At 68.9% G+C, this 14,274-nt stretch overlaps 2 protein-coding genes across 2 annotated transcripts; both read right to left on the bottom strand.

Moving 5' to 3' along the window:
• Window positions 1–3,286: 3,286 nt before the first annotated feature.
• Window positions 3,287–3,913, bottom strand: LMXM_08_0770 (putative amastin-like protein; the record flags this gene model as incomplete). The annotated part of the gene is made up of 1 exon (XM_003872587.1): window positions 3,287–3,913. The coding sequence occupies one exon, from the start codon at window positions 3,911–3,913 to the stop codon at window positions 3,287–3,289; it is 627 nt and encodes a 208-aa protein (XP_003872636.1).
• A 5,059-nt stretch (window positions 3,914–8,972) lies between these two features.
• Window positions 8,973–9,746, bottom strand: LMXM_08_0760 (putative amastin-like protein; the record flags this gene model as incomplete). The annotated part of the gene is made up of 1 exon (XM_003872586.1): window positions 8,973–9,746. One exon carries the CDS (start codon window positions 9,744–9,746, stop codon window positions 8,973–8,975), a length of 774 nt encoding a protein of 257 aa, XP_003872635.1.
• Between the last annotated feature and the right edge of the window lie 4,528 nt (window positions 9,747–14,274).

The following is a 14,274-nucleotide window of genomic DNA, read 5'->3' as shown; positions in this document are numbered from 1 at the left end:
CGGCACACTCGCCCGCAGGCCTGCAGCGGAGAGGACGAGGCAGCCAGGAGACGGCGGGCGCGCCAGTGCCCCGTCAGCATCCACTCACCAACGCGCACGCACGCACCACAGCACACAAACACACACGCATGCGCACGCGTCAGCGACTCCGCCCGTGCACCGCGCACACACCGCGCGAGTCCGCCGCATCGCTTCCGTGCATGCACGCCTGCCATCCCAGCACAGGCAGCCGAGCCTCCGCAGCCGGCGAGCGTCCTCCCGCAGCAAGTGCTCGGCAACACACCCGCACTCGCACGCACCTCGCGGGCCCCACGTCGCAGTGCGTCACCGCGCGGTGGCGTGTGCATCCGACGGCTCACCGTCAACGCACGCCGGCAGAGCCACGGCAGCGATGCGACGTTACTAGGAGCCGACGCCACCACCAGCGCGCCAGCCGCGCGGGCAATCCGGAAAGCAGCACACCGCACCGCATGCGGCAGCATCACATGCACCGCCAGCAGCGCCACCTGTGCCGCCCACCGCGCACACACAGATGTCGGCGGTGCCTCTGCCCGCATCCCGCCTGCCCAATCCGCCGGAGCGCGTGCCGCTGCCGGCCCATGGGTGTATCCCCGTTTTGGTGTGCGGGGGGTCGCGCTCACCCCGGCGGTGTCGCTCCCCATCCTCGTGCCTCGCCATGAAGCACGCATGAGACAAGCGCCAAGGCGCAGCAGAGAAGAGAGGGGCAGACGAGGAGGAGTGAGCGCACATGGAGGCGGCGTCGCCGCGAGGCACACACACACACGCACATAGCACAGCCGCGCCGCTGGCAGCAGCAAGGTGCTCGCCGCACCCCCTACTCCACCCCTCGCAGAAGGGGGGGGGGGCGAACCCAGTGCCGGCGCGCACGCCGTCGGCGTCGCCCAGCGGACGTCACGAGAGCGCGAGTGCGAGAGAGGCATAACGAACAGAGCCGTCCGCGGGGGGACGTAACACAGAAGGAAAGACAAAGCGAGAAAAAAGGGGGCGAGAGGCACGCGCACGCACGCGCTCCGCCGTCCCGGGCCGACGCAAACGCGAGCCGTCTCGACGAGACGAAAGCGTCACACCCCGTCACGGCCCGGCGCGCGTGCTCCGCCCCTCTCGTTTGGAGGGTTGGCGGTCTGCGGTTGGCGTGGCTGCCGGACGCACAGCGGCACTTGCCGGCGCCACACCACACCGACACGTCCACAAACACACGAGCTCAAGCACAGCGCACCCGCCTCCGTTGCACCACGGCTGCATCCCGGTCGCCATGGACGCACCGCCTCCCGCGCATCCGGGGCACGCGCCTCATCGGCACATCCTGTGCGTGCTCGTCCCCTCCTCGCGTGCGTGCGGCGCTAGCAGCGCAAGGCGGAGACAAGGGTGCACGGCATGCCTCCGTCCACGCGGGGCGCGACCACGGTCCGGCTCGAGGGCGGAAGCGGCGACGTCAGTCGCGTGGGTAACAGGGGGTGGCCTAGGTGCATGCCGGGCGAGCGCAGAGAGCAGGTTGGCCAGCCGCAGGACAGGGCCTTCTGAGACCCTGTGCTCTGCAGGCAGATGCCATGCCTCCCCCCTCACACGCGTCAAGCCGCGGCATGCCGTTATGCGGTGTAGATACTCTCCACACCGGCGTCGGGAGGACTCGGTGGTGTGACGAGGCACCCAAACAAACAACGCAGAGGAAGATACGACACAGGAAAGGCAAAGATATAATAAAGACTTAGCAAGCAAACTGAGGCACGCACACGCACGCACGCACGCGGACGCAGGCAGACAGTCAACCATCGAACACGTCCTTCACCTGCGGAGGGCAGAGAGAGGAGAGCGCGGAGCGGCGGGTGCGGCCACGATAACGGGAAAAGATAAGGAAACAAAAGTAACAAAACTAGGTGGTGCAGGGAGTGCGCGCGACGGCTTCACAGCGTCGTGGTGCCGCCATCCTCGCCCTCTGAGTGCGAGCGCCGCGGGGAGCCGTCGCAGCAGGGCAGGGGCGCCATGGTGGCGGCATCCACTGACCAAGGGGGTGGACGGTCACAGGGACGCGGGCACACGCACACACGCGCACGCCGTGCGGCACAGTAGCCCATCGAGGGGAGGCGCGGGTCGAAACGAAACCGGAAACAAGCGAGAGACGGAGAGGAGCGCAGTGCGCGGTCGTCAGGACGGCTCCAGAGAGCAGCAACGCGCAAGCGCCACATGCACATGCACGACGTCACGTCGCCTCCGCAGCCGCATCGGAGCCGCCTCCGCCTTCCCACACGTCTCGCCGGCCCCGCACTCCCCTGCACGCCGGGGGTGCCCTCCTGTGCAGCAGCGGGTGCTTACGCGTGCGCGCACACGTAGGGCGTGCATGAGGAGCGAAGAAGAGCAAGACCTGCAGTCGGCCCCTCTGGCGTTTCGTGTGCACCGGTGTGTCGCCTGCACCCGCCACCACACCAGCGCACCCCGTCTCCCCTCGAGCAGTCCGTGCGGTGTGCGCCAGGGGGTGAGGCAGACACGCGAGGGCGGAGGCAACGGCGAACGCGAGAGAGACACCACAGAGACGCGGTGCTGCGCTGCGCCTCCCGCCGCTCTCTCAAGCGCGTCCGTCTCTCCCCTGCCCTCCGCGCACCCTCGCCGCCACGCTCCGTCGCATTCCCGCGGTCACCGTCCGGCCCTGGCGGCGGCCGTCGCATCCCCTCGCTGCCCCTCTCGCACTCTCAGCTCACAAAGGGTCGTCGGGCGGGCGAGCCTGAGGGCAGGGTCGTCGGTGCGCCCGTCCCCGCTAACGGTGCGTCGCCCACTGCAGAGCGCACGGCGTCGGGCAGCGCAGCACAGGCAAAAGGGGACGGAGCGGCGGGCACGGCGCAGAGGACACGCGCAGGAGAGGACGAGGACGGCCACGCAGAAACCGTCATCACGCCAGCACGCGCACTCGACAGCGAAACGACATCAACACTCGACAGGGAGCGCGCACGCACCGACAGCCGCGCAGCACCACGCGAGCGGGGAAGCCGACGCCGCAGCGCAGAAAGCGAGAGGGGCTCCTCGGGACGTGCGGGCAGGGTGCGCGTGCGCGGCGGCACCGCATCGCCAACGCGTCACCCGCGCCGCACACGCACGCACCAGGCGGCGGCGAGAGAGAGGGTGCCGGCGAAAGGCCGACGCCAGCGTCCGCAGACTCCGCGCCCTCCGTCTGTCCCGACGGCAGCCGCTCACCCGGCCCCTCCACGGCGACGCCTCGGTGGAGCTGCCGCGCTGCCGCTAAGTTCCACCGTGCAATCCTGCCGCACTCTCCCTCCTACTCCATTTCCTTATACTCCTCCTCCTCTGGCATTGACTCTTCCTCCTCCATCTCCTCCGTATACTCCTTCGACTCCTCACTCTCACCGGATTCCCCGAGTTGCCACGGGACCAGCAGGAAGATGAGGTCGAGGATATCCAGCACCCAGGCGCACAAAATTAGACCGAAGCCAGTGCCGAAATTGTAGGCTATACTCAGCTTTTCACACTTTGGATCCTTGATTCGGTAAGTCACCACCATGAGCACCCAGACAACACCAGCGGTGACAGCACCGACGATGTTCAGCGTCAGGCAGACCCAGCGGAAGAGTGCGCAGAAGTACAGCAAAAGGAAGCCGAAGAGGAACGCAAAGCCGTACACGAAGATGGAGATGATAGCGAACGCCTCAGCAGCGCGGAAGTTGTCCCGGAGGCGCGGGCAGAGCGCCCACTGGAAGTCCGACGTGATGGTAATCTTGGGCTTTCGGCAATCATCCTTTCCACCCCACAACGTGACGCATACCCTCCAGCCAAAGCTGAAGTCCGGTTTTATGTAAAACATATCGACCCCCGTGCCGATCATCAAGAGCACGAACGCGATGAGCTGGAGCACCACGTAGACGATGACGCCGAGCTTCACCGCCATTTTCGAGACCGCACAACGCAGAGCTGAGAGAGGCGAGGCGGAGGCACACAGCACAAAGGGCGAGGCGCAGGGTCTGGGGGTCGAGACGGCGCAACAGAGCGGGCGAGGAGGGCGCGGGGTGCAGGCCGGAGACAGCGAGGGAGAGCCTTGACAGCACATGCACAGGTGCGTTGCGTCGACGTTCATGCGCGCGTTGTCGGTGTTCGGTGGGGGGTGCGCGCGTGTTGTGAGAGGGCGCAGACGGACAGGGGCGAGGAGAGAGAGGAGGGGACAGAGACACAGAGAGTGGGGAGGCAGGGGAGGTCACAGGCAGCGGAGACTGCCAGGCGTGCGCAGCGGCGGCAGATGCGCCGCTGGCTGGCATGCGCACAGACAAAAAGCATCAGGAAAGGAGGCCGGGGCATGTGCCGCGCGCCGCACGGCGAGGACGAGGGGGAGAGAGTGCAACGACACGCAGGCGCACAGCACACCGCCTGGTGCCTCCGGCTGCGTCCTTCTCGCTTCCGCGTCGCCAAACGAGCGCCTGCGCGGCCACGATGGAGACCCGTGCGCAGGCGAGGCGGGCCGCCACGGCGTGCGGGCGGGCGGCATGCAGCACCGCCACCACGCACCGTCGCACCCGAGCACTGGCCCGCACAGCAGAACACACACCGACCACAGCACCGCCGGGGGAGACACCAGCACACAAGCACACAGACCCCGTCGCGGCACACAGCAGGCACGGGCACGGCAGCTGCGCAGACGGGCCCAACACGCACAGACACCGCACCGCAGCAGCCCCGCACCACACCACAGACAGACGTCAGCACCGAGCAGGGGGTGTGAGACGCAGCCACACCGTGTGCGCGCGATGCGCCGACGAAGGCGCCGGTGCCAGTCGCAGCACGCGTTGGGGCCCTGCATCCGTACACACGCCCCTCCGCCCAGACACACACGCGCTCGCACACACACACCACCCGCGCTCACCCATCACGTCCTCACTTCACAGCGCGCCTACAGCCAGCACCACCGGGAGGCACAGCGCACAGGCCTGCCACCGAGCACCCACGCACACCCTGCGCGATCGCCCAGCGCCATGTGCCGCAGCGTCGCACAGCCCTCATCAGCCTGGCATCCCTGCGCCTTCCCGCACAGACACCGCGCCCGTCACAGGCGGCAAGCAGCTCATCCAAGCCGCCTCCGCCACGGCACACCGCCTCCACAAACACCTCCCCGCAGAGAGCCTCCACGGAATCCATGAGGTGCCCCTACGCCGGCGAGAGCCGCTCCAGTCGCCGCCCGGTCAGCAGGTCCACGTAGAGGTCCAGAGCAGGGGCAGCAGCGTGTGCGCCACGGCCATCGGCACCGGCCGCAGCCCCGCCACGGTGTCGCACCTGCGGCATCCGCGCAGTCACGCGTGTCCGGCTCACGCCCATCGACAGGCGATCCGCCGCGTTCCCGGCCGACCACTGCAGCGCCACCGTCGTTGCTGGCACCGCTGCCGCACCCGCTCCTTCTCCCGGCAGCCGGCGCGGGCGCCTTCCACCGACCACCTCGCAGCCGCCTCCAGCCAGCTGCCGCACGGAAGGGCACTCCACGCCACGGGCGCACTCCCCCGACACCCGCAATCCGCGCACCGGCGCACAGCGGAGGAGGGGCCCCCTCCGCACCGGCAACACAACAGCCGCCTACGGCGCACACCGCTCCGGCACGCCCCCTACAGCGTCCGAGAGGGGTCGCAGAACGGAGGTCGACCAGTGGGCCCGGCATCATCGGCTGCAGCGCATACAAGCCCGTCCGCAGGCACCGGCACACTCGCCCGCAGGCCTGCAGCGGAGAGAACGAGGCAGCCAGGAGACGGCGGGCGCGCCAGTGCCCCGTCAGCATCCACTCACCAACGCGCACGCACGCACCACAGCACACAAACACACACGCATGCGCACGCGTCAGCGACTCCGCCCGTGGACCGCGCACACACCGCGCAAGTCCGCCGCATCGCTTCCGTGCATGCACGCCTGCCATCCCAGCACAGGCAGCCGAGCCTCCGCAGCCGGCGAGCGTCCTCCCGCAGCAAGTGCTCGGCAACACACCCGCACTCGCACGCACCTCGCGGGCCCCACGTCGCAGTGCGTCACCGCGCAGTGGCGTGTGCATCCGACGGCTCACCGTCAACGCACGCCGGCAGAGCCACGGCAGCGATGCGACGTTACTAGGAGGCGACGCCACCACCAGCGCGCCAGCCGCGCGGGCATCCGGAAAGCAGCACACCGCACCGCATGCGGCAGCATCACATGCACCGGCAGCAGCGCCACCTGTGCCGCCCACCGCGCACACACAGATGTCGGCGGTGCCTCTCCGCATCCCGCCTGCCCAGTCCGCCGGAGCGCGTACCGCTGCCGGCCCATGGGTCTCTCCCCGTTTTGGTGTGCGGGGGGTCGCGCTCACCCCGGCGGTGTCGCTCCCCATCCTCGTGCCTCGCCATGAAGCACGCATGAGACAAGCGCCAAGGCGCAGCAGAGAAGAGAGGGGCAGACGAGGAGGAGTGAGCGCACATGGAGGCGGCGTCTCCGCGAGGGACACACAGGCACGCACATAGCACAGCCGCGCCGCTGGCAGCAGCAAGGTGCTCGCCGCACCCCCTACCCCTCCCCTCGCAGAAGGGGGGTGGGGGGGGGGCGAGCCCAGTGCCGGCGCGCACGCCGTCGGCGTCGCCCAGCGGACGTCACGAGAGCGCGAGTGCGAGAGAGGCATAACGAACAGAGCCGCGCGCGGGGGGACGTAACACAGAAGGAAAGACAAAGCGAGAAAAAAGGGGGCGAGAGGCACGCGCACGCACGCGCTCCGCCGTCCCGGGCCGACGCAAACGCGAGCCGTCGCGGCGAGACGAAAGCGTCACACCGCGTCACGGCTCGGCGCGCGTGCTCCGCCCCTCTCGTTTGGAGAGTTGGCGGTCTGCGGTTGGCGTGGCTGCCGGACGCACAGCGGCACTTGCCGGCGTCACACCACACCGACACGTCCACAAACACACGAGCTCAGGCACAGCGCACCCGCCTCCGTTGCACCACGGCTGCATCCCGGTCGCCATGGACGCACCGCCTCCCGCGCATCCGGGGCATGCGCCTCACCGGCACATCCTGTGCGTGCTCGTCCCCTCCTCGCGTGCGTGCGGCGCTAGCAGCGCAAGGCGGAGACAAGGGTGCACGGCATGCCTCCGTCCACGCGGGGCGCGACCACGGTCCTGCTCGAGGGCGGAAGCGGCGACGTCAGTCGCGTGGGTAACAGGGGGTGGCCTAGGTGCATGCCGGGCGAGCGCAGAGAGGAGGTTAGCCAGCCGCAGGACAGGGCCTTCTGAGACCCTGTGCTCTGCCGGCAGATGCCATGCCTCCCCCCTCACACGCCTCAAGCCGCGGCATGCCGTAATGCGGTGTAGACACTCTCCACACCGGCATCGGGAGGACTCGGTGGTGTGACGAGGCACCCAAACAAACAACACAGAGGAAGATACGACACAGGAAAGGTAAACAGATAATAAAGACTCAGCAAGCAAACTGAGGCACACACACGCACGCACGCACGCGGACGCAGGCAGACAGTCGAACACCGAACACGTCCTGCACCTGCGGAGGGCAGAGAGAGAGAAGAGCGCGGAGCGGCGGGTGCGGCCACGATAACGGGAAAAGATAAGGAAACAAAAGTAACAAAACTAGGTGGTGCAGGGAGTGCGCGCGACGGCTTCACAGCGTCGTGGTGCCGCCATCCTCGCCCTCTGAGTGCGAGCGCCGCGGGGAGCCGTCGCAGCAGGGCAGGGGCGCCATGGTGGCGGCATCCACTGACCAAGGGGGTGGACGGTCACAGGGACGCGGGCACACGCACACACGCGCACGCCGTGCGGCACAGTAGCCAATCGAGGGGAGGCGCGTCGACACGAAACCGGAAACAAGCGAGAGACGGAGAGGAGCGCAGTGCGCGGTCGTCAGGACGGCTCCAGAGAGCAGCAACGCGCAAGCGCCACATGCACATGCACGACGTCACGTCGCCTCCGCAGCCGCATCGGAGCCGCCTCCGCCTTCCCACACGTCTCGCCGGCCCCGCACTCCCCTGCACACCGGGGGTGCCCTCCTGTGCAGCAGCAGGTGCTTACGCGTGCGCGCACACGTAGGGCGTGCATGAGGAGCGAAGAAGAGCAAGACCTGCAGTCGGCCCCTCTGGCGTTTCGTGTGCACCGGTGTGTCGCCTGCACCCGCCACCACACCAGCGCACCCCGTCTCCCCTCGAGCAGTCCGTGCGGTGTGCGCCAGGGGGTGAGGCAGACACGCGAGGGCGGCGGCCACCGCGGACGCGAGAGACACCACAGAGACGCGGTGCTGCGCTGCGCCTCCCGCCGCTCTCTCAAGTGCGTCCGTCTCCCCCCCTGCCCTCCGCGCCCCCTCGCCGCCCTCGCCGCCACGCTCCGTCGCATTCCCGCGGTCACCGTCCGGCCCTGGCGGCGGCCGTGCCATCCCCTCGCTGCCCCTCTCGCGCTCTCGGCTCACAAAGGGGTGTCGGGCGGGCGAGCCTGAGGGCAGGGTCGTCGGTGCGCCCGTCCCCGCTAACGGTGCGTCGCCCACTGCAGAGCGCACGGCGCCGTGCAGCGCAGCACAGGCAAAAGCGGACGGAGCGGCGGGCACGGCGCAGAGGACACGCGCAGGAGAGGACGAGGACGGCCACGCAGAAACCGTCATCACGCCACCACGCGCACTCGACAGCGAGCGCGCACGCACCGACAGCCGCGCAGCACCACCCGAACGGGGAAGCCGACGCCGCAGCGCAGAAAGCGAGAGGGGCTCCTCGGGACATGCGTGCAGGGTGCGAGTGCGCCGCTAAACCGCATCGCCAACGCGTCACCCGCGCCGCGCACGCACGCACCAGGCGGCGGCGAGAGAGAGGGTGCCGGCGAAAGGCCGACGCCAGCGTCCGCAGCCTCCGCTCCCTCCGTCTGTCCCGACGGCAGCAGCTCATCAGGCCACTCCACGGCGACGCCTCGGTGGAGCTGCCGCGCGGATGTCAAGCTCCACCGTGCATTCCTGCCGCACTCTCCCTCCTACTGCTCCGCTGCCTTTGTCACAGCGGCATGCTCTTCCGCTTCCTCACCGGATTGGCCGAGTTGCCACGGGAGCATCAGGAAGATGATGTTGAGGATATCCAGCACCCACGCGAACACGTAGAGACCGAAGCCTGTGCCGAATACAAAATCGTCGTTCAGCACATCACACCTTAGCTCTTGTAGTCGGTAGGTCACCACCATGAGCGCCCAGACAACGCAAGCTGTGACAGCGCCCACGATGTTCAGCGCCAGGCAGAGCCAGCGGAAGCCAGTGCAACAGTACAGCAAAAGGCAGCCGAATAGCAGTGCCGCGCCGTACACGAAGATGGAGATGATAGCGAACGCCTGAGCGAGCCGGAAGTTGTCCCGGATGCGCGGGCACAGCAGCCACAGTTTGTTCCCAGGGTTTGATACCTGGACCTTTCGGCAATCGGTCTTTCCACCCCACAACGTGATGCACACCCTCAAGCCAAAGCTGCTCTCCGGTTTGATGTAAAATATATCGACCCCCGTGCCGATCATCACACACACGAACGCGATGAGCTGGAGCACCACGTAGACGATGACGCCGAGCTTCACCGCCATTTTGGAGACCGCACAACGCAGAGCTGAGAGAGGCGAGGCGGAGGCACACAGCACAAAGGGCGAGGCGCAGGGTCTGGGGGTCGAGACGGCGCAACAGAGCGGGCGAGGAGGGCGCGGGGTGCAGGCCGGAGACAGCGAGGGAGAGCCTTGACAGCACATGCACAGGTGCGTTGCGTCGACGTTCATGCGCGCGTTGTCGGTGTTCGGTGGGGGGTGCGCGCGTGTTGTGAGAGGGCGCAGACGGACAGGGGCGAGGAGAGAGAGGAGGGGACAGAGACACAGAGAGTGGAGAGGCAGGGGGAGGTCACAGGCAGCGGAGACTGCCAGGCGTGCGCAGCGGCGGCAGATGCGCCGTTGGCTGGCATGCGCACAGACAAAAAGCATCAGGAGAGGAGGCCGGCGCATGTGCCGCGCGCCGCACAGCGAGGACGAGGGGGAGAGAGTGCAACGACACGCAGGCGCACAGCACACCGCCCGGTGCCTCCGGCTGCGTCCTTCTCGCTTCCGCGTCGCCAAACGAGCGCCTGCGCGGCCACGATGGAGACCCGTGCGCAGGCGAGGCGGGCCGCCACGGCGTGCGGGCGGGCGGCATGCAGCACCGCCACCACGCACCGTCGCACCCGAGCACCGGCCCGCACAGCAGAACACACACCGACCACAGCACCGCCGGGGGAGACACCAGCACACAAGCACACAGCCCCCGTCGCGGCACACAGCAGGCAGGGGCACGGCGGCTGCGCAGACGGGCCCAACACGCACAGACACCGCACCGCAGCAGCCCCGCACCACACCACAGACAGACGTCACCAGCGAGCAGGGGGTGTGAGACGCAGCCACACCGTGTGCGCGCGATGCGCCGACGAAGGCGCCGGTGCCAGTCGCAGCACGCGAGGGGGCCCTGCATCCGTGCACACGCCCCTCCGCCCAGACACACACGCGCTCGCACACACACACCACCCGCGCTCACCCATCACATCCTCACTTCACAGCGCGCCTACAGCCAGCACCACCGGGAGGCGCAGCGCACAGGCCTGCCACCGAGCACCCACGCACACCCTGCGCGATCGCCCAGCGCCATGTCCCGCAGCGCCGCACAGCCCTCAGCAGCTTCGCAGCCGTGCGCCTTCCCGTACAGACACGGCGCCCGTCACAGGCGGCAAGCACCTCATCCAAGCCGCCTCCGTCCCGGCACACCGCGTCCAGAAACACCTCCCCGCAGAGAGCCTCCACGCAATCCCGGAGGTGCCCCTACGCCGGCGAGAGCCGCTCCAGTCGCCGCGCGGTCAGCAGGTCCGCGTAGAGGTCCAGAGCAGGGGCAGCAGCGTGTGCGCCACGGCCATCGGCACCGGCCGCAGCCCCGCCACGGTGTCGCACCTGCGGCGTCCGCGCAGCCACGCGTGTCCGGCTCACACCCATCGACAGGCGATGCGCCGCGCTTCCGGCCGAACATTGCAGAGCCACCGTAGTTGTTGGCACAGCTGCCGCACCCGCTCCTTCCACCGACCACCTCGCAGCCGCCTCCAGCCAGCTGCCGCACGGAAGGGCCCTCCACGCCACGGGCGCACTCCCCCGACACCCGCAATCCGCGCACCGGCGCACAGCGGAGGAGGGGCCCCCTACAGCGTCCGAGAGGGGTCGCGGAACGGAGGGCGACCAGTGGGCCCGGCATCACCGGCTGCAGCGCATACAAGCACGTCCGCAGGCACCGGCACACTCGCCCGCAGGCCCGCAGCGGAGAGGACGAGGCAGCCAGGAGACGGCGGGCGCGCCAGTGCCCCGTCAGCATCCACTCACCACCGCGCACGCACGCACCACAGCACACAAACACACACGCATGCGCACGCGTCAGCGACTCCGCCCGTGCACCGCGCACACACCGCGCGAGTCCGCCGCATCGCCCCCGTGCATGCACGCCTGCCATGCCAGCACAGGCAGCCGAGCCTCCGCAGCCGCCGAGCGTCCTCCCGCAGCAAGTGCTCGGCAACACACCCGCACTCGCACGCAGCTCGCGGGCCCCACGTCGCAGTGCGTCACCGCGCCGTGGCGTGTGCATCCGACGGCTCACCGTCAACGCACGCCGGCAGAGCCACGGCAGCGATGCGACGTTACTAGGAGGCGACGCCACCACCAGCGCGCCAGCCGCGCGGGCAATCCGGAAAGCAGCACACCGCACCGCATGCGGCAGCATCACATGCACCGGCAGCAGCGCCACCTGTCCCGCCCACCGCGCACAGACAGATGTCGGCGGTGCCTCTGCCCGCATCCCGCCTGCCCAGTCCGCCGGAGCGCGTACCGCTGCCGGCCCATGGGTGTATCCCCGTTTTGGTGTGCGGGGGGTCGCGCTCACCCCGGCGGTGTCGCTCCCCATCCTCGTGCCTCGCCATGAAGCACGCATAAGACAAGCGCCAAGGCGCAGCAGAGAAGAGAGGGGCAGACGAGGAGGAGTGAGCGCACATGGAGGCGGCGTCGCCGCGAGGCACACACACGCACGCACATAGCACAGCCGCGCCGCTGGCAGCAGCAAGGTGCTCGCCGCACCCCCTACCCCTCCCCTCGGAGAAGGGGGGGGCGAGCCCAGTGCCGGCGCGCACGCCGTCGGCGTCGCCCAGCGGACGTCACGAGAGCGCGAGTGCAAGAGAGGCATAACGAACAGAGCCGCCCGCGGGGGGACGTAGCACAGAAGGAAAGACAAAGCGAGAAAAAAGGGGGCGAGAGGCACGCGCACACACGCGCTCCGCCGTCCCGGGCCGACGCAAACGCGAGCCGTCTCGGCGAGACGAAAGCGTCACACCCCGTCACGGCCCGGCGCGCGTGCTCCGCCCCTCTCGTTTGGAGGGTTGGCGGTCTGCGGTTGGCGTGGCTGCCGGACGCACGGCGGCACTTGCCGGCGCCACACCACACCGACACGTCCACAAACACACGAGCTCAAGCACAGCGCACCCGCCTCCGTTGCACCACGGCTGCATCCCGGTCGCCATGGACGCACCGCCTCCCGCGCATCCGGGGCATGCGCCTCACCGGCACATCCTGTGCGTGCTCGTCCCCTCCTCGCGTGCGTGCAGCGCTAGCAGCGCAAGGCGGAGACAAGGGTGCACGGCATGCCTCCGTCCACGCGGGGCGCGACCACGGTCCTGCTCGAGGGCGGAAGCGGCGACGTCAGTCGCGTGGGTAACAGGGGGTGGTCTAGGTGCATGCCGGGCGAGCGCAGAGAGGAAGTTGGCCAGCCGCAGGTCATGGCCTTTTGAGACCCTGTGCTCTGCAGGCACATGCCATGCCTCCCCCTCACACGCCTCAAGCCGCGGCATGCCGTTATGCGGTGTAGATACTCTCCACACCCGCGTCGGGAGGACTCGGTGGTGTGACGAGGCACCCAAACAAACAACGCAGAGGAAGATACGACACAGGAAAGGCAAAGACATAATAAAGACTCAGCAAGGGAACTGAGGCACACACACGCACGCACGCACGCGGACGCAGGCAGACAGTCGAACACCTAACACGTCCTGCACCTGCGGAGGGCAGAGAGAGAGGAGAGCGCGGAGCGGCGGGTGCGGCCACGATAACGGGAATAGATACGAAAAGAAAAGTAACAAAACTATGTGGTGCAGGGAGTGCGCGCGACGGCTTCACAGCGTCGTGGTGGCGCCATCCTCGCCCTCTGAGTCCGAGCGCCGCGGGGAGCCGTCGCAGCAGGGGAGGGGCGCCGTGGTAGCGCCATCCACTGAGCAAGGAGGTGGACGGTCACAGGGACACGGGCACACGCACACACGCGCACGCCGTGCGGCACAGTAGCCCATCGAGGGGAGGCGCGCGTCGACGCGAAACCGGAAACAAGCGAGAGACGGAGAGGAGCGCAGCGCGCGGTCGTCAGCACGGCTCCAGAGAGCAGCAACGCGCAAGCGCCACATGCACATGCCCGACGTCACGTTGCCTCCGCAGCCGCATCGGAGCCGCCTCCGACTTCCCACACACCTCGCCGGCCCCGCACTCCCCTGCACGCCGGGGGTGCCCTCCTGTGCACCAGCGCCAGCGTGGGTGCGCGCACACGTAGGGCGTGCATGCCTCGCGAAGGAAGAAGAGCAAGACCTGCAGTCGGCCCCTCTGGCGTTGCGTGTGCACCGGTGTGTCGCCTGCACCCGCCACCACCACACCAGCGCACCCCGTCTCCCCTCGAGCAGTCCGTCCGGTGTGCGCCAGGGGGTGAGGCAGACACGCGAGGGCGGCGGCAACAGCGGACTTGAGAGAGACACCACAGAGACGCAGTGCGGCGCTGCGCCTCCCGCCGCTCTCTCAAGTGCGTCCGTCTCTCCCCCCTGCCCTCCGCGCCCCCTCGCCGCCCTCGCCGCCACGCTCCGTCGCATTCCCGCGGTCACCGTCCGGCCCTGGCGGCGGCCGTCACATCCCCTCGCTGCCCCTCTCGCGCTCACGCTTCGCAAAGGGGCGTCGGGCAGGCGTGCCTGACGGCAGGGTCGTCGGTGCGCCCGTCCCCGCTAACGGTGCGTCGCCCACTGCAGAGCGCACGGCGCCGTGCAGCGCAGCACAGGCAAAAGCGGACGGAGCGGCGGGCACGGCGCAGAGGGCACGCGCAGGAGAGGACGAGGACGGCCACGCAGAAACCGTCATCACGCCAGCACGCGCACTCGACAGCGAAGCCACATCGACACTCGACAGGGAGCCCGCACGCACCGACAGCCGCGCAGCACCATGCAAACGG

Source organism: Leishmania mexicana, chromosome 8 (assembly GCF_000234665.1).
Source record: "Leishmania mexicana MHOM/GT/2001/U1103 complete genome, chromosome 8".
Classification (NCBI taxonomy): domain Eukaryota; phylum Euglenozoa; class Kinetoplastea; order Trypanosomatida; family Trypanosomatidae; genus Leishmania; species Leishmania mexicana.
This window is presented reverse-complemented; position numbering and strand designations above follow the sequence as displayed.